Consider the following 18,054-nt stretch of genomic DNA (forward strand, 5'->3'; position numbering starts at 1 on the left):
CGCCGCCGGCAGCCTCAGGTCATCGTCACGCGGTCCGCAAGGGGGCTGGGCACCGCGAGCGCCCGCGCGGCCCGGACACTTCCGAAGTCAAAGGCCACATCCCCCTACGCCCCCACCCTTCACCGCAACAGCTCGGCTCGGCCTCCCCTGCTGCCCTCATCGCTCCCCGTCCGCGTCTAGGCCACTAAAGGGCTCGGGAGAGGGAGGCCGAGCCCCGCGCCACCCGCGCCACCCGCGGCACGCGGCAGGAGGCACGCGCCAGGAGCTGCGCCCGACCCAGACCCGCCGCAGACCCGGAAGCGGCCGCCTCACGTGCTCTCCGGGAACGCGCCGGGCGCCGGCCCAGGGGGCGGGGCGATTCCGGCTCTGCGTGTTGGCGTCATCGCGTAGGCTGGAGGGGCCGCGGGGAGCAGCGTGACGTAGCGGCCACGTAGAACGGCTGTGGGCGGGCCCAGGGAGCGGGGACGCGGCCAGCCCCGTCTCTTAAAGCCGCCGCGACCTTCCGAGTCCCGCAGCGCGGGCCGCCGGTCGCGGCGCCTTTAAGCGTCGCCGTGACACGTGTGTGAGGCGCCCGAGGCCCGGATGGTGCGCGTGCGGGGCCCGGGCCGAGCAGACGCCAGCGCCGCGGGCCTGCAGCCGGGCCCGCCGAGGGCCGGGTAGGCTGGGGCCGGGTGTCGGCGGCGCGCAGGCCGACGGGGGACTGCGCGTCCGGCCGGGTGAAGGACTTCGGCTGGGCCGGGGGCGCGGGAAGGTGCGGCCTGCAGGGGGGCGCCCCGGGGCAGAGGCGGGCGCGCGGGCGCGAGGGGCTCGGGGGCCCGTGGGGAGGGCCCGGGGCTACTTCGTTAGCGAGGGGGTCGGGGCCGTGCTGTCCGGGAGAGGCTTGGGCGTCCGCGGGGAGCTCAGGGGCGCGCGGTCTGCGAGGGCTCCGAGGTCCGCGGGCAGGTCGGGGGCGCGCGGTCTGCGAGGGCTCCGAGGTCCGCGGGCAGGTCGGGGGCGCGCGGTCCCTGAGTGGTTCGGCGGTCCACGGCGAGGTCAGGGGCGCGCGGTCCGCAAGGACTCAGGATCCGCAGGGAAGGCCCAGGGCTGCGCAGTCCTCGAGGGGCTGGGGGTTCCGCAGACAGGGTCGGGGAGGCGCGCTCTTTGCTGTTCCCGGGGAACCGCGACCAGTGGTGGGGGATAGAGCTGCCCCAGCCAGGAGCCCCGGGGAATCGGGGACGGCCGTGGTCTCTGTCGGTCTCGGGCACAGCCGTTGCCCAGGGAAGCATCACCAGGGCAGGACCCAGACTAACCCTGGAATGCCTTAAGTCAAAATCTGGAGGAGCCTGTTCTGCTGGGCGGCCCTGCTGGAATTTCATTTTTCCCCCCCTTTTAGTAAGAAATGTGGGAAAGACTTATCCCTGGAGAGGGTAACCTTCTTCAGGGTCATGGTTATGGTGAATGTGGGTGGGTGGGACAGGCTGTGCGGCTGTACAGTACCCCGTGTTTTATTCGGGAGAGTTGAGCCTCCCCTGGGGTCCTAGGGGCGAGGCAGAGGAGCTTCTGGAAACGGAGACAGATGAGCGAGGAAAGCATGGTGGCCAGCCTGCTTGCTGTAAGAGACGCCTAGAACCAGGCCGCCAAGGAGAGGGAGGCTCTGCTTACCCTTTCCCAGCTGGAGACCCGTGTCCTGCAGGCTCTGCGGACCGGAGGCCCCTGTGAAAGTGCCCCTGAGAGGCCCCGGGCTCTGTCCATCTGGGCTCCTCCCCCACCGGCACGTGGTTGACCCTGTGAGTCTTGGGTGCATTTCATCCCGGAAAAGTGCATTTAGAGGGAGGAGGGAGAGAGAATTTGCTTGAAGGGTGTTCTGCGGATGCTGTTTTCCTCCTCCGGGAGGTAGAAATGGGCCTGGAGGAGCCTGAGCTGTTCCTGGAGGGCGGAGCGGAGGGAGCACCCTTGCCGGGTTTTTGAAGCGCGTCCTGTCCAACGGTCATCAGAGGGCCTGCTGATTACAAGGACATTTTTCTCTGGGTTCCTACACCTCAGAGAGAGCACATTTTTTTGGTTGTTGTTGATGTTTTGGGTGGAACTGGTGACATAGAGGTCGATCTTTGTCAGAAATTGAAAAATTGCTCGAAATCTCTGACTTCCTCCACGAGGAGTAGGCTGTGGGATAGATGTTCTTGAAATCTCTTCTCTTGAAATAAATTGGGTTATTATCTGCCGAGTTCTGTTTGTTGTCTTGCTGTTTGGTTCCCGAGCATTTGCCCTTGGACCCATGTCCGTCTGTCCACGTGGAGGTACGGTCGTATAAGGAGATTTTTGTGAGACTGGAAGCTCCACCTCACCGATTGGCTTTATTCTGAGATCATGTTCATCATGCCCCCCCGTTTGTTTTGTGGTTGGTAGACTTTTTATTTATGGCGGTGAGGCACGATCTATCTGAAATTTGCGGTCAGTAATGTGGGGACAGGAGAGGAATCAGGTGTGGGCCTGCGCAGCAATTACTGGTGCTGAATAAGGGGAACGTGGTGGTCCCTGTGTTGTTCCCACCAACTTGTACGTATCTGAAGGCTTCCGCAGCAAAAAATGTTTTAAGTATTTTAATTTTATGTAGTTACAGTGATTGTGGATGGTAGTTCAAGGGAAAAAATCTGCACTTAGCCAAAGTGAAAATATGGTAATTCGGTAATTCTTACTGCTCCTTCGATGCTTTTCCTTTTTTTTTTTTTTTTTTTTTGAAATTCTGGTTTATGAAATCTGGAAGTCAGCCCTTTCACTCTTTGGAAAGTGATTTAGACTGGAGTTCACCGAAGATTTTTGTTCACTGGGCTTGTCACGGGCCTGAAGGTTAAGATACCAAGCCAAGGGCGGTGTTTTCCTATCACGTACGTTGTAGTAACTTGTAGCGAGTCTGTTCAGTTCTTCCCCAGACTCCCGAATCCACCCAGCACCATCCATACTCCTTCAGACAGACTCTTCCAGACAGACAGCCTGCCTTCCCGCCCTGGGTCAGTGCCGTGGGGCTGAGATGGTGGAAGAGAGAGGCCTCACGTGGTGCCCTGTTCACCCCACAGATTCTGACGCCCCTTCGGGTCGACAGACTTGCAGCTTTGGTGATTTCATGGGGCGCAGCCAAGGAGCTCATGAACCGGAGGGTCCTGCCCTGCGTCTGCCCAGTCTGGCCGGAACCTGACCCCATGCTGCAGCCCCAACACGCCCGAGGTCAGCCGTCCCAGGTGAGCCAGCACAGGCTTCAGAGTCGTTTTTCATTTCCCCGCGTCGCTGGCTTATCGCCCAGGAGCAGTGCTTCAGTGGGTAGGAACACTTCGATAATTCCCCTTGGGAAAGGTTCTTTTATTTCTTCAAATCAAAGAACTTGTGCTTGCTGCTTTTTTTTTTTTTTTAAGATTTTATTTATTTATTTGATAGAGACAGAGAGTATGTACACAAACAGGGGGAGCCACGGGCAGAGGGAGAAGCGGGCTTCCTAGCGAGCAGGGAGCCTGATGCGGGGCTCACTCCCAGGACCCTGCGATCACCACCTGAGCCGAAGGCAGACGCCCACCCAACTGAACCCCCAAGCGTGCCTCCCCCTGCCCACACAAGTTTTTATAGATAAAAAAATTTGACCCGTGTGGGGAGTGAGATGCTCCATAAGGATACATTTGAACGGCTTAGTAAGAGGTGCTGTCACTAAGGTTCAGGCTCCTCCTGCCACGGCAGTGCCCTGTGGCTGACTGGGTGCTGGGTACCTAACGGGGTCCTCCTTTTTCTCATGACAGTGAGCAGTTAACCAACTTATTTTTCCTAACTGTGACTCAGATTGCCTTTGAGCCCTGGCTGGGATGGTGGAGTTGAAAGGTAGTGACGTGCAGTCAGAGGTGACTGGGGGCGGGGGGGCTCCTGGTCAGTCGTGTTCCCAGCGCTGCAGCGCGCTCTCCCCGCGGGAACCTCGAATCCAGCTTTGGGGCTGCTTTCAGCCCGTTTTACACAGAGCAGGGGACCTGGGAGGTCACAGTGGTTGTCCCTGGAATTTAGAGCCGATAGGTACGGGAATAAGCCAGGCCTGCCGCTCTCCACCCGGAGCTGTCATCTCCCTCTTGAGATTTGGGTGACTTGCGGGAACCGTGCCCGTCTCACCACTGTCCCGTCTCCCCTCCCTCACCTTCAGAACGATCATCTGTACAAGCGCTGTCCGATAACACAGGCCACACGTATAATTTAAAATTCTCCGGTAGCCACATAAGTAATAAAAAGCAAGTGAAACTGATTTTCATGTTCCTTAACCCAGTGTGCGTAAAATTTTATCATTTCAGCCTGTAACCCGGCTCAGGATTATTGAGATGTTTTACATTCTTACACCAAGTCTTTGAGATCTGTTGCGTGTGTTGCACTTCCAGTGTGGGTCAGTGTGGACTTGCAGTGTTTCATTGATGACCCGTGCCCTCTGGCCTTCATTTGGAAGAGCACAAGCTCGAGCACAGAGGCGTGCGCTGTAACTCACCACGCTCATTCTGGAAGCGTGTGGTCTGTGTGTGCAGCCAGAGTGTCTTCCGAGCACCAGTGTTCCCCCGTTCTTTTTTTTTTTTTTTTAACTTTTTTTTAAAGATTTTATTTATTTATTTGACAGAGAGAGATCACAAGTAGGCACAGAGGCAGGCAGGCAGAGAGAGAGAGAGAGAGGGGAGGAAGCAGGCTCCCCGCTGAGCAGAGAGCCCGATGCGGGACTCAATCCCAGGACCCTGAGATCATGACCTGAGCCGAAGGCAGTGGCCTAACCCACTGAGCCACCCAGGCGCCCCCCCCCCGCCCCGTTCTTGAGCCGACGTTAGGACCATGTGGTCACCCCCAGAGGAGATTGCACCAAGCCGGGGCCCGTAGTCGCTCAACAAGGACATGCTGCGGGGCCCTCCAGCTTCCCGGGGCCACCTTCGTCTCTTTAGTGCTGTTTGTGGAAGTGCCTTCCCTTCCTGACGGAGGCACGGGCTCTGTCACGGCGGTCGGTAGTGTTTCTCCGTGTCTCACACCTCCTTCGTGGTGCTGGCAGCCAAGCCAGAGTAGCCTTGGTAGTGCTCAGCGTCCGGAAAGACGTGAGGGGACTTTCAGAGAAGTGACACTTGGTTCCTGGGACTTAGTTACTCGTCACTCTGTGCTCCTTCTTGTCCCCACAGTGATGCACCATGCCCATAGTCGATAAGCTGAAGGAAGCCCTGAAACCCGGCCGCAAGGACTCGGCCGACGATGGGGACCTGGGGAAGCTTCTGGCCTCCTCTGCCAAGAAAGTCCTTTTACAGAAGATCGAGTTCGAGCCAGCCAGCAAGAGTTTCTCCTATCAGCTGGAGTCCTTAAAGAGCAAATATGTCTTGCTGAACCCTAAAACAGAGGGAGCGAGTCGCCACAGGAGTGCAGACGAGCCACAGTCCAGGAGACAGGGTACGGACGCCCGGGGGGTGGGCAGAAGGGGCCCCACCCTTGTGTGTTGGCCGTGCGGCTGGCGGAGTGTTGGCAGAGTGGGGGAACAAGAGCAGATGTGGTCGGAGTGGGGAAGCTTCTCTGGGGTCGGTGCTCTGTAGTTACGGAAGTAGCGACGCGGGGTTGCCTCACGATGGCATCTGTATCTTTAGGAACCCTTGGGACTGTGTGTGTTTGATAGGATCAAAAGCGGGGCTAGGAAACGAGCCGGAGAAACGGGCCGGGCTTCGGAGTGCTGAGGCCTGGCTCTAGCTCTTCGTTCCCGGGGTGTCGTCTCCTCCTCCACGAGGGCTCCTGGAATTCCAGACCTGAGCAGTCCGCGGGAGCCACGGGATGACTGAGTTTTCACCGGGGCTTTCTAGTAACTGCCAGGGGACACTGGTTACCCTTCGACACCGTCTTGGCAAGTGTCTTGGCAAGTGCACGCGGAGTATGCCTGTCGGCGATTTCTTTTTCATGACCCCCCCGGGCGCAGACTGAAGCCCTGCTTTCCTCCCTGTCTCTTTCTCACAGGCAGCGAGCACGCGTACGAGAGCGGTGGTGATGGTGTCCCCGCCCCGCAGAAGGTGCTCTTCCCCACGGAGCGGCTGTCGCTGAAGTGGGAGCGGGTTTACCGCGTGGGAGCGGGGCTTCACAACCTTGGCAACACCTGCTTCCTGAACTCGACCCTCCAGTGCTTGACCTATACTCCGCCTCTGGCCAGCTACCTGCTCTCCAAGGAACATACTCGCAACTGTGAGTGCCGCTGGCCCTACGGGTGGGCTGGGAGGCGCGGGGACCGGCTGGTGTCCTGGGGAGATGGACCCATGCGGCCGTGGTGCTAGCACCCCTTGGCCCGGGGCAGATTCAGGAGCGGAGCCTGCGACATAGTTTCTGATGAAAGCTGCATCTGCCGTGTGCCTGCTGCAGGCCAGGCCATGGGAGCCGGGCACTGGGGTGGAGTGTTGGTCCCAGCCTGTTCTGGGAATGAGTACCCAAGGGGAGAAAGGTGTTTTAAAAAACACATACAAAACATGTACCTTCAAAAAAAAAAAAAAATGTCCCTTCGATGACCCCACATCCATGGGGGTACCCGTCTGTGCTGTGTCCCTTATGCAGTGCGCCCCAGAGATGTGAGAGGACAAAGGTGAAATAAAATGTCAGGGAGCAAAACCAGAGCAAGCAGAAAGCCTGCTGACTGTTCAAGAAATTGGGTTGGTGGTTAAAAATCTTCCCATGAAGAAAATACCAGGCTGAGATGGCTTCTGGATGAGCTTTATGAAAATTTAGAGAAACAGATTCTGCCAGAGAATAGAGAACCCTCAGCTCACTTTATTAGATTCTCAGGTAACAGAATTAAGCAGGTACAGGAGGAGAAAGCAACAGTACGGTCCCATTTACGAGTGTAGTTACAGAACTTCTAGACCGAATACTGCCGCAGGCAGTCGTCTCTGCCACACTGCGAGTGGCTCGTGTTCGTCCTGGTGATGCAGGGCTGTCCTCGGAGTGGGACCGTGGAACGCACACAGCACGGCAGGGGAACCCATTCCTCTGGAGCTGGGCCTGCTGCGCCCTGTCCTGGCTTTGCCCTGAAGTGCTGTGATCCCTGGAATGTTACCTAACCTTCTAGAAGCTTCCTGTTCCTCATCAGCCAAGTAAGAATATCATCTCCCCAATAGAGGTCTTGGGAAGCTTGAACGACTGACGTAAAGTGCTCAGAATAGTACTTGGCTCACGGTAAGTGCTACGGAGGAGACTGCTAAATTTGCTTCCTTAATTACTGTATCGACAGATTGAAAGAGAGAGGTCGCGGGAAAGTAGTGCCCCCAGAAGAAGTTTATGATAAACTAGCGAAGGAGCAACAGGAAGGAGTTCCCTTACCATGATAAAGGGCATCTACTAGGCATGCAGAAGAACGTTCCAGATAGGAAAATATTGGAAGCACATCCTTCAGAATGCAGAGGGGAGCAAGGGCCTCTCGCCACTTGTGCTGAAGATGTGTCGGTGCTGCCCCAGCCGTGTCCTAGGAGGGAAAAGGAGGGAGCGCGCTGTCGTTCCCTGAAAATGACATTCCTACGTTGGAAAGCGAGAGAATCTAAGTAGAAATTTGGCAGTGGGACGAGATATGATATTAGTATTAAAAAAAAAAAATTAGTTGAATTTCTCTACACCAAATAACAAAGTTTTTAAAAATGTTCGTCACTGTAGGTGCCTGGGTGGCTCAGTGGGTTAAAGCCTCTGCCTTCGGCTCAGGCCATGGTCTCAGGGTCCTGGGATCGAGCCCCGCATCAGGCTCTCTGCTCTCAGGGAGCCCGCTTCCCCCTCTCTCTGCCTACTTGTCTCTGTCAAATAAAATCTTAAATAAAATAAAATCTTTAAAAAAATTTATTTGCTGCTGTAAAATTCAGAATCACAACCAAAGTGATAGAGCATCTAGGTTTCAATTTACCAAGAAATCCTTCACAGGAAGACATGATACGGTCGTCTACATACCTGAAGAGAGCTGCCTTCAGAGGGAAGCCTCACTGTCACAAAACGTTGATTCCCCCCCCAATTAACATGACTCCACCTGATCCTAACATTTCTATGGAAAAGCAGGGCACAGGACCCCAGATCACCAAAACACCTCTGAAGGAGACTGTGCGAAGAGAAGCACCTTAGCAACTATGAAGTCTTGTCAAGTTAGATTAAGACATCATAGTTTTGGGTCAGGGAGGGGACCCGCTCACCGAAGGAACGGAATAGAGCCCAGGGCCCTGCGTACACCTGGAGGTGTGTGACGTGTCGGTTCTTCACGTGTCTCCCATTTGAAATGAATGAAACATCACAAGAGCTCAGGCTTACATATGGAAGAAGCGAATAGGATCCCTGTTTCACAGCACACCTGTGCTCAGAGAACATGTTAAAAATTTAATATCAAAAGTAAATGTTAGATTCTTATAACCAACATTGGTAAATCTCCTTCTGACCTTGGGATGGGAGATTTCTTAAGGCTCAGACGGCACCAACTACAAAAGAAAAATGACACATTCAGCTGCATTGAAGTTAACATTTGTTTCCAGAAAACACTTAAAAGGCAAACAGGGAGCTACGACCTGGAGGCAAGACCCAGGACACACAACCCACAAAGGATCGCTACCAAGAATGTGGAAATCATTCAGACCAACAAGGGAAAGAGCACTCCTAAAAAAGCAAAAGAAAATTACGAACCGGCATTTTACAGAAGAGGAAACTCGTGGTTTGAGTGTAGGGAGAGACGGGAACCCGGGACATGCTCTCGAAGTGGTGACAGGTGTAGTGACGCCTTTGCGATGGGTGTGCCTGCGGAGGCCGAGCGGTACTGTGTCAGCATGAGGATGAGGAGAACCTTCTATGGTCGTCTGAACTGGCCTTAGCTTCCAGGCAACCTACCAGCCAGCGGGTCTCCTCCTGCAGAAGAGCTCTGGTCCGTGCCTGCCAGGACGCCTGTGTGTAAAATCATCTGTAGGCAGCGAACTAAGCCGCTCAGGTGCCCGTCAGCAGGACGGATGCTTGAAACACGGCGCGGGCCCCTGCCGGGGTAGCAGCGAGGTGTGGGGAAGGAAGACCGCTCGTGCGCGCCGCCACCCGGTGCCCAGAAAAGCCCCAGAGATTGCGTCCAGCCTGGATGGTTATTTATGGAGTTGGAAAACAAGACGATACAGTGTTTAGGTATCCACGTAGGGGATGAGACTTAAAAAATGATTTTTTAAAATTGGTGAACAATGAAAATAAGTCAGAAAATCGGGATAGAGCCGGAGGCAGGGAGTCGGGAGCCAGAGAGGGACAGCGTCCAGATGCGCGCTTGTGTGAGGTCTTCGGGGAGCTTCATTATGTTGCTGCTTTTTAAATGAGTGAAAGGTGACGTGCGCAGGAAATGGCATTTTAAGCATCTTGTGATGGTGATGGCTCCGCGGTGGCTGGAGTTGACATACTGAGGCACCGGGCCCCGGCAGGTGAAGTCGGTCATAAATCTGTTTCGGTAGTGACCTTGGTGATGTCGCACGCATTCTGGGTAGACTTTTAGCAAGACTTGACTGGGCTGTCATTGTGGGGGTTTTTTTTTTTTTTTTTTGTCTTTTTAAGCCTTTTTTTTTTTTTTAGAGGGAGGGAGTGCGCACTTGGGTGGGGGGAGGGACAGAATAGGGGAGAGACTCTCAAGCTGACTCAGAGGCCCAGTGCAGAGCCTGAGGTGGGGCTCAGTCCTATGACCTTGAGATCATGACCTGAGCTCAGATCAAGAGTCAGACACGCAGCTGACTGAGCCCCCCGGCACCCAGCACCGTTCTTCTCTCGTGACTGTGGTAAGGAGACCCCCCTCTCTGGACTTAGGTCGCTCTGTCCTTCTCTTGTTCAGCCGGCTTCCTCGGCTGAACCTTTGTCAGCTCTGTTAGGGTTGGTGTAGCCAAAGGCGGTGACACCGGCAGTCCCCGTAACCCGCCACACATACTCTGCAGCCCATGGGAGCGAGGGCGTGAGTGGAAGCAGCCAAGATCAGCCCCTCTGCGGTGGGCTCTCGCCCTCCCTCGGGACGCCTGTGCTGTGAAGGCCCCAGGGTCCCTCTGCATCACTCTGAAACTCCGCAATTGTGAATGCTTGTGTTTAAGTTCTTTTATTATTTTATTATTTTTTTTTTAAAGATTTTATTTATTTATTTGACAGAGAGAAATCACAAGTACACTGAGAGGCAGGCAGAGAGAGAGAGGAGGAAGCAGGCTCCCTGCTGAGCAGAGAGCCCGATGTGGGACTCGACCCCAGGACCCTGAGATCATGTCCTGAGCCGAAGGCAGCGGCTTAACCCACTGAGCCACCCAGGCGCCCCTGTTTAAGTTCTTTTAATAGCATGTTTTAGTTTTTTGCCCAAATTTGAGCCCCTCAGGCATTATTGTTATTTTAAAAATAATTAATGGTTAGGGTCAGAAGAATCCAAAAGCTCTGAAATGAGAAGTGAAAGTCTCCCCTTTTTGTAAAGGTGCTCATACAAACTTTTCCAAGAATCCTCCAGAGGGGTCGTGTATGTAGTAGCATTTTTTTTTTTTTTTTAAATTTCTTAATTTGGGAGGGGTAGCATTTTTAAAATTTTTATTTATTTATTTAATTTATTTTTTTAAAAGATTTTATCTGTTTATTTGACAGAGAGAGAGAGATCACAAGCAGGCAGAGAGAGAGGGGAAAGCAGGCTCCCCACTGAGCAGAGAGCCTTACGTGGGGCTCGATCCCAGGACCCTGGGATTGTGACCTGAGCCGAAGACAGCGGCTTAACCCACTGAGCCACCCAGGCGCCCCTGGCATTTTTTTTTTTTTTTTAAGATAAAACTTCGGTACTGGGGTAAATGCATATAATGTAAAATTTGCCATTTTAAAACTTTTTCTTTTAATTTTTTTCCCCAAGTACTCTCTATGCCCAACGTGGGGCTCAAACTCATGGCCATTGGGTCGAGTCAAATGCTCCACCAACCGAGCCATCTGGGTGCCCCAGAATCGACCACTTCTGGGTGTACAGCTCAGAGGCATTAAAAACATTTACGTTATGGTGCAGCCATCCATCTCCAGAGCTCCTTCCTCTTCCCACACAGCAGCTCTGTCCCTTCAACCCTGACTGCCCGTCCCCCTCCCCTAGCCCCTGGTGCCCACCCTCCTCCTTTCTGTCTGCGAGCTGGGCGACTCCAGCCACTCGCGGAACCAGAATCCTACAGTATTGATTTTCCTGTGACCGGCCGGCTTCACGCGGCATCACATCCTCCAGGTTCATCCGTGGTGGTGTGGCAGGTGTCAGATCAGCTTTTAAGGCCGAGTAATAGTCTGTTGTGCGTACATCCTGCGTTTCTTACCCATTCACTTGTTGGTGGACACTTGGCTTCTGTTACATCTTATGAATAATGCTGGGAAGGCTGGTGCATAGAACCTGTTTGAGCCCTGCTTTCGTTTCTTCTACGTGTAAACCCAGAAGTGGGATTGCTGTTTGGGAATTCTGGTTTTTTTTTAATTGTTTGAGGGAGCACCCTCCTGTTTTCCACAGCTGCTGGAGCAGGTGCATCCCCAGCAACGGTGCACAGCTGCTGGAGCAGTGTGCATCCCCAGCAACGGTGCACAGCTGCTGGAGCAGTGTGCATCCCCAGCAACAGTGCACAGCTGCTGGAGCAGTGTGCATCCCCAGCAATGGTGCACAGCGAGTGGTCCCTATCCCTCCACATCTTTGCCAGCCCAAGCTATGTTCTGTTTCTAAAGAGCACAGACTGCAGGCTGCTTTGTTACTGACTTGGAGTGGGTCGAAGTACCTGGGTGAGGAGAGCTATTGCACGGGGAGGACAACTGGTGCATTTTGTGTTACGACCGGGTCTGCTTGGGCAGTACTGGAGTGTATCTGAGACCGCACTGATCGTGGGTTTGCCCTTGGACCCAGAAGTCTTTGGTGAGTTTATGCCTTCGAGAAGGTTGGACACCGAGACGGGTGCAGGATTGTCTGTGATAGCAGGAACACAGAAGGATCCGTGTGTGTCAGCAGGAACACGTACGTGAACTGTGGTTTCTCCGTTGGGTGAGAAGCTCTAGTCTATGTGAAGGGCCCAGAGCTGCGTTAGGACCACTGACCACTACATACCACGTGGTGTAGTTTGTGCAAAGCAAGCTTACCCACACCTGCTGCATGTGGGTCTATACGTGTGTAGGAACTACGTTAACGGGAGCAGTCGGGACCCACTGAGGTTAGTGGTTCCTCCAGCAAGAGACTCCTGGCAGTGTGATGGAGGGGACGTCACTGTGACAGCGGCATTTTACTTTGAAGATACCTCAACTGGATCTGAGTGGTACAGGCTTTGTGCTTTGTGCATAAAAGATCTCTTAATTTGTAATAAATGTTAGAAGGTACCGATCTCCAGCCTGCTGCCCAAGCAGCAACAGAGTTTCGGATGTGGCAGGGGCTGGCAGGCCGCGGCCTGTGGTCTCAGTTGGGCCCCCTTTGTAAGTCGAGTTCTGCCGGCACCTGTTCTGTACAGTCTGGCCGCGCGCTCTGGCCGCCTGGGCTCTCGGAGGCAGAGCTGTGTCACCATGGACGGGATTCCATGTTTGAGGAGCAGACTCAGGGTTGTCGGGAATCCCTAGAACATTCTCACTTACTGACCACGTGGCACAGGTTAGAAGGTGGCCGACATGTTGTTATAAGCTGATTTTGAGAGTCAGACTTACTCTTCTTATCAGGAACTAGCACCAAGGGTGCACAGAGAGGGCTCGCATAGGTCAGTAGCACAAGCCTGGGGTGGGGTGCGTGTGGGGACCGCAGTCTGGACGGGGGCGTCAGGAGCGAGTGGGGAGCTCTGACCAACCAGGACCGCCTCGTGCCGCGCAGGTCACCAAGGCAGCTTCTGTATGCTGTGCCTCATGCAGAACCACATGGTCCAGGCCTTCGCCAACAGCGGCAACGCCATCAAGCCCGTCTCCTTCATCCGAGACCTGAAAAGTAAGAGTCCCCTGGCCCCGACCAGAGGGCAGCTCAGCCCGAGTCTGTGGTGGCGCTGGGGGCGCAGGGCACTGGGGACGTGGGGAGGAGTCAGCAGCAAACCCCAGGAGTCCTACGACCTCCCGTCACAGACTTCAGAGCACGTGGTGGTACCGACTGAGGGGCTGGTGTGGGTCAGGAGGCAGGGGGCGCTGACCCCTTAACGGGTGCGGATGCTTGGGCCAGCTGGGGGCTGTGTCTCAGGGAGGAGGGGGAGGCTGGGGCTTTTCCGAATGTCCCAGGACCAGTTAGCACAGACGCCTGTTTGCTTGGTAGAAGACACAGGTCAGTTGGTTCCTGAAACCTTGTGCGGCGTCCTTGTGACCTGCCTGTGCTCTGTGCCGGCTCCTGGAAAACTAGCTCACAGAGGCTTTCCCACCCTTAGTGCCCGCTGATGTGCAGCATCCGTGCCTTCCTGTGGAGGATGCACAGTGTGGGCCCTCTGGTCGCCTAAGAAAACCCCCGCCGCGAGCGCTTGGGGTTGGGACACATGGTTCCTGCTGAGCTCTTGGTTCCCTCACTTGCTGCTGGCCCCCGGGGACGGCGGGGGTCGCCGATGAGCACACAGCGGTGGGAGATGGGGGAGAAGGCGTGAGCTCGTCCCTGCTGGTCTGATGCTTCTCTCTCTCTCTAGAAATTGCTCGGCACTTCCGCTTTGGGAACCAAGAGGATGCACATGAGTTTCTCCGGTATATTGTGGACGCTATGCAGAAGGCCTGTTTGAACGGCTGCGCCAAGTATGTGCCTCCTCTGTCCTGAGGGGCTTCAGACCCCGCTGCCGTGGAGGCAGCCAAAGCCCGTTCTCGGGGAGGCAGGTCCCGCGCCTGCTGAAGCTCTGGTGCAGGACCGCTCCCACAGCCCGCGCAGCTCCGCGCCGGGACGGGGGGGCGGTGGCGGGCACCGAGGGGGAGCCCCGTCCCTGCAGCGAGCTGCAGGGAAACGTTTTGGCAGGTGCTTCTGAGGGCCTTCAGCTGCTGTCCTGGACTCTTTCCTTCTCTTAAAAACCACCTCGTGCTTGTGAGACAGGGTGGGGGTAGGGATGCCAGCGTCTTCACGACAGCGCGGGGACATCGGAGGGCGGGAGGTGTGTGACAGGCTTCATTCTGCCTGGTTACGATGTCTTCATTTCGGATGGGAAAGCAGAGACAGACGCACGTGACAGGTCGCTGACTTCCTGCCATGTCTTCCCTTTCGTGAAACAGTTACGGTCAGGGATGTTTTTGCAGCTCCTGGCGCCTGGGTTCAGACAAAAGGAAATAGGCTGAAAATGCTCCCTGTTCTAGGGCTGTTGCTTGGGCTTGGGGTAGAACTGAGTCCTGGAACCTGGAAATGCTCCTTAAACAGCTTAAGCATCCGGAATGTCCTTCAACAAAGTCGGGTAGTAGCTGTGATCGTGGGAAACCTCTGGTCTCGGTGATGCAGTTCTTTTTAAACCCTGAGAAGACGTCCCATGGGTTCCTCTGGCATCTGTCCCTCGCTGTACTGAGATGTGTATCGCGATCACATGCTCTTCCGCTTCGGTCCCTAGAGGTGGATGGACGCTGAGGCTGCCCTTAGGTGCCTCTCCCCGCCCTGGGCTCTAGCTAACGATTTGAGGTCTTTGCCCATGTTGCCTGCGTGCCAGGCGCTGGGTTCGCACTGGGCACTTCCAGGGGAAAGACTGGGTTCTTGGGAGAAGCTCAGAGAGGGAAGGATAAGCCAGATACTGGCCAGTGTCTACAAGGTCACGTGGCAAGTGCTGTCGCGGAGGGATCCTGGGAGCTGTTCCCAGGAGAATTCTGCTGCCCTCTTACCCGCAGGAGGCCTGCTAGGAGTCCCTGTGGGGCTGAGATGGGGAGGGAGGAGGTAAGGAATGTGGCTGGTCCCGGGGGAGGCCTGCAGGTGGGGAGGGCGTGTGGCCTCCCTGCCACGCAGGTAGGTACAGCACGTCCCCTAGGGGCTCCCAGCCCTGGTCATATGGCAGAATCACCGGGGAGGTTGAGGACAGCAGCTGACCGTGCCACCGCGCCAGCCTGTGACCCCGATGCTGCAGGGATGGGAGCATCTGGGGGGACGGGCCAGGTTGCTAGGTAGGACGGATAGGTTCAGGGTTTGGGCCTGTGGGTGGTAGGGGGGCGTCCACGTGTGTCGTCTGGGCAGCAGGGTGGGTGGCTATGAGCCTTCCGTGGCCCGGGGCACAGTAGTGGCCAGGTGTTGGCGGAAGGATGCGCATGGCTGACGTCAGGTGAGCCAGGCACGGCCAGGCCCCCGTGCAGGGGGTTGTGGGACGCTTTCCGCATACCCGTCCGCGAGAAAGGCGTTGCTGCTCTTCGTGAAGTGAGAAAAAGTAGGAGTCGTGTCAGCTGAACGAGCCAGTTTGATGTGCAGGTGGAAGTGACTTTCCTTTCGGTTCTGTCTGAGACTAGATGGACGTGTGGGCAGAGCACATTCATGCTGTTTCTGCTTCGCGGGCCTCGCTCGTGCCGGCCCTGTGACCCGTGCGCGCGGGGCCTGCCCCGGTGTGCTCTGCGTCGGCGGGTGGTCGGGTGCCCGGCCGCCTGCCCCGGCGTGCTCGCTGCCTCCGCCTCGGTCTCTGCGCTGGGCCGGTGTTTGGTGTCCTCTCTCTGGCAGGTGCCCGCCTCCTTGGGCCTCCTGGAGCTTTTTCTCGGTAGACGCGGCTGTGGTCACATACCCACACGGTCCCATCTTTGTTGAAAGCCTGTTTCATTCGTAGGCGAGTTCAGCCCTCTGCATCTGTTGTGATGACTGGAGTTGGGTCTTGGCCCGGCCGTGATGCTGAGGCTTACAATGAGGGCACATGGGCCGTGTTTCTCCCTCTCTCCGGTTTCCCTTTGTGCAGTTGTGTCTTAGCTGCCGCAGCTCGGAAGACGTGGATCTCCGACCCAGTAATGCCTCTCCACGCACGCTTGCGCATGGCCTTGCTCTTCTCTGGACCGTGGTTCTGTGTGTCAGTGTTTGGGGGCCCGGCACCTCCATCCTTCCGTCTCCGCCTGCCTCGTAGGTGCTTTACCTCTTAGCTTACTGTGTTCTCCTCCCGCGTTCGTCCCCAGCTTTGCTTCAGTGTTTCCCGCATTCAGTAACCCCGGGCTGGGTGAACCTGGGCTGGGGATGCGGGGCTCCGGAAGCCCGAGGCCGGGCCCTCTCTTGACCTTGCAAGGACCTTACTGAGACGATTCAGGATCTTTGTTCACTGTTTAAAGCCCAAGGATTTCACTCGGAGCATCTTTAGAGCTGACCGTCGTCGGTCGGTTTGGTAGACACCTGACCAGGGACAACGAGAGGCTGCACCTGTGGCCCCGAGGACTCAGGCATCATGAGCGCAGAAACCGTTTCTGCCAGCCAAGCGCCAAGCGCTGTCACTTGGTTCAGCTCAGTTTGAGTGTCGTGGCTCGAGAGCGCACGACGGTAAATGGGGCAGACGTCGTGCATCCGTGTGTCGTGCCCCCGGGTGCGGTTTCCCCGGTGGGGTGTGCGCCCTGCATCCTGTCCTCAGCGGGGACACTCGCAGTTGTCAGAGCCTTGTCCCCTCCGGAGCACGTGACAGTATCGGCTTGGTGTTAGAGGCCTGCGTCAGGGCCTCCAGTCACGGGGGTCTCCTACAGGACCGCCTTCTCCCCGGCGGCCTGGTTGTTCTCGACCTCCCCTCCGGCTGCTTTCTGCCTCATCGCGCCCTCCCCCGCGCCCACTTGAACCTCTTCTCGCCTGGGCCCCTCACCTTCCCACTTCGTTCCCAGCGTGATTTCGTCACGGCCCCACGTTCGTTCGCTTTCTCCATCTGCGAAACTTGTCATGCCGGTCTTTTTCTCCCTGGACACCTGTTTGAGGGTTTTTAGGTGAGCTGGGGATCGCATCTTGCTCTTTCTGTCTGCCTGGTGCTTGCTTCCGGGGGCTGGTCCTCACAGTCGGGGTCTGTGACTCTTGCTCTCGTCTTCCTCCGCCGGTGCCTGGGCGGGACTGAGACCGCTTCGGCACCACCCCTGGCTCCAGTGGTTTGCGTGGGTCTCGATCCAGGGTGCCTCGTGTCCCGGAGGCTAAGCACTGGACAGCCCTTGGCATGGCCTGTGTCTTAGGACCCGGCAGGCTCCTCCTTCTGCCGGGGTTTCTGGGTGACTCTAGGGCTGCCTTTAGTCCCTGGTCTCTCCCTCGGTGTTCCCGAGACCAGCCTGCATCTCCATCCAGCAGGGCTCCCGTGGGTCTGCTGAAGGCAGCTTTCTGGAATCCGGCTTTTTTCCTCCTGACGGCTGGTTTGAGCTTGGAGTTTGCTCTGCCTCGGGGTCCCGAGATGGGGTTCTGTGTGATGGTTTGCTCCTCCTGTTCTCACGGCCGGGCCAGGCCTGCTCGGGGCCACCTGGATTTCAGCAGCCGCCATCACACGTGGCGGGCCACAAGCAAGCTTCCGGTTTGTGCTGAGGTCATGTCCACGATGATTTGGGGAGTGAAAATGGTCCTCCTCTTGGGACACCTGGGTGGCTCAGTCAATTAAGCTTCTGCCTTCAGCTCAGGTCATGATCCTGGGGTCCTGGGATCGAGTCCTGCATCGGGCTCCTTGCTCAGCAGGGAGCCTGCTTCTCCCTCTGCTTGTGTGCTTGCTCTCTCTCTTTCAAATAAATAAGTAAAATCTAAAAAAAAAAAAAAAACTCCTCTTGACAAACGGCAGTAAAAATACACGGTGGCAGTTGGTTTCTTACTTTCTAATTTTGCAGAATGGCAGTATGTTCTCATGCGGGTCCCCCACCATGTGCAGCCCCCTCATCCGTGAGCTCCTGGAATCTGGGCTGCACTGTCGTGCCTGGTCCCGTGACTGGTCCCGTGGCCAGTCCCACACACTGCAGGGGAAGCCCGGTACAGGGCACCATGGTTCACGCACAGGCTGGGGAGGAGTGCTGGGAGGCAGCAGTGCTGAGTGCCGGCCAGGCCCGGGAGTCAGCACTCAGGAGCGGCATCTGCAAAGCTGGGGGCTCAGGGGGCCCTGGCAGAGAGGGGAGCGTGCCCGGGAGGGACCAGCTGCTCTGTCCAGGGCTGTCGTGTTCCAGCACAAAGACTACGGTCTACTGGATTTATGTCCCAGAGGAGACTCTGAGGGGGACGGTTTCTGAGGAGTGAGTCCGAGC

At 56.3% G+C, this 18,054-nt stretch overlaps 1 protein-coding gene across 4 annotated transcripts in view; it reads left to right on the forward strand.

Annotated features, from left to right (window-relative positions):
* The first annotated feature begins 517 nt into the window (after positions 1 to 517).
* USP36 (ubiquitin specific peptidase 36) overlaps positions 518 to 18,054 on the forward strand; it is a 38,284-nt gene continuing 20,747 nt past the window's right edge. Inside the window, exons 1-6 of one of the 4 annotated variants that reach the window (XM_045085795.1) lie at positions 518 to 656; positions 3,054 to 3,215; positions 5,151 to 5,412; positions 5,965 to 6,186; positions 12,794 to 12,904; positions 13,578 to 13,680. In XM_045085795.1, the coding sequence (XP_044941730.1) occupies positions 5,160 to 5,412; positions 5,965 to 6,186; positions 12,794 to 12,904; positions 13,578 to 13,680 (689 nt within the window). In that variant the 5' untranslated portion in view covers positions 518 to 656; positions 3,054 to 3,215; positions 5,151 to 5,159. Of the gene's footprint in view, positions 752 to 2,737; positions 2,865 to 3,053; positions 3,216 to 5,150; positions 5,413 to 5,964; positions 6,187 to 12,793; positions 12,905 to 13,577; positions 13,681 to 18,054 lie in introns of those variants that run through there. The other 3 variants (XM_045085794.1, XM_004748790.3, XM_045085796.1) reach the window with 3 other exon arrangements.

The sequence above is a fragment of the Mustela putorius genome, unplaced genomic scaffold (assembly GCF_011764305.1).
Source record: "Mustela putorius furo isolate JIRA1106 unplaced genomic scaffold, ASM1176430v1.1 tig00000873_pilon_pilon_pilon, whole genome shotgun sequence".
In the NCBI taxonomy this organism is placed as follows: domain Eukaryota; kingdom Metazoa; phylum Chordata; class Mammalia; order Carnivora; family Mustelidae; genus Mustela; species Mustela putorius.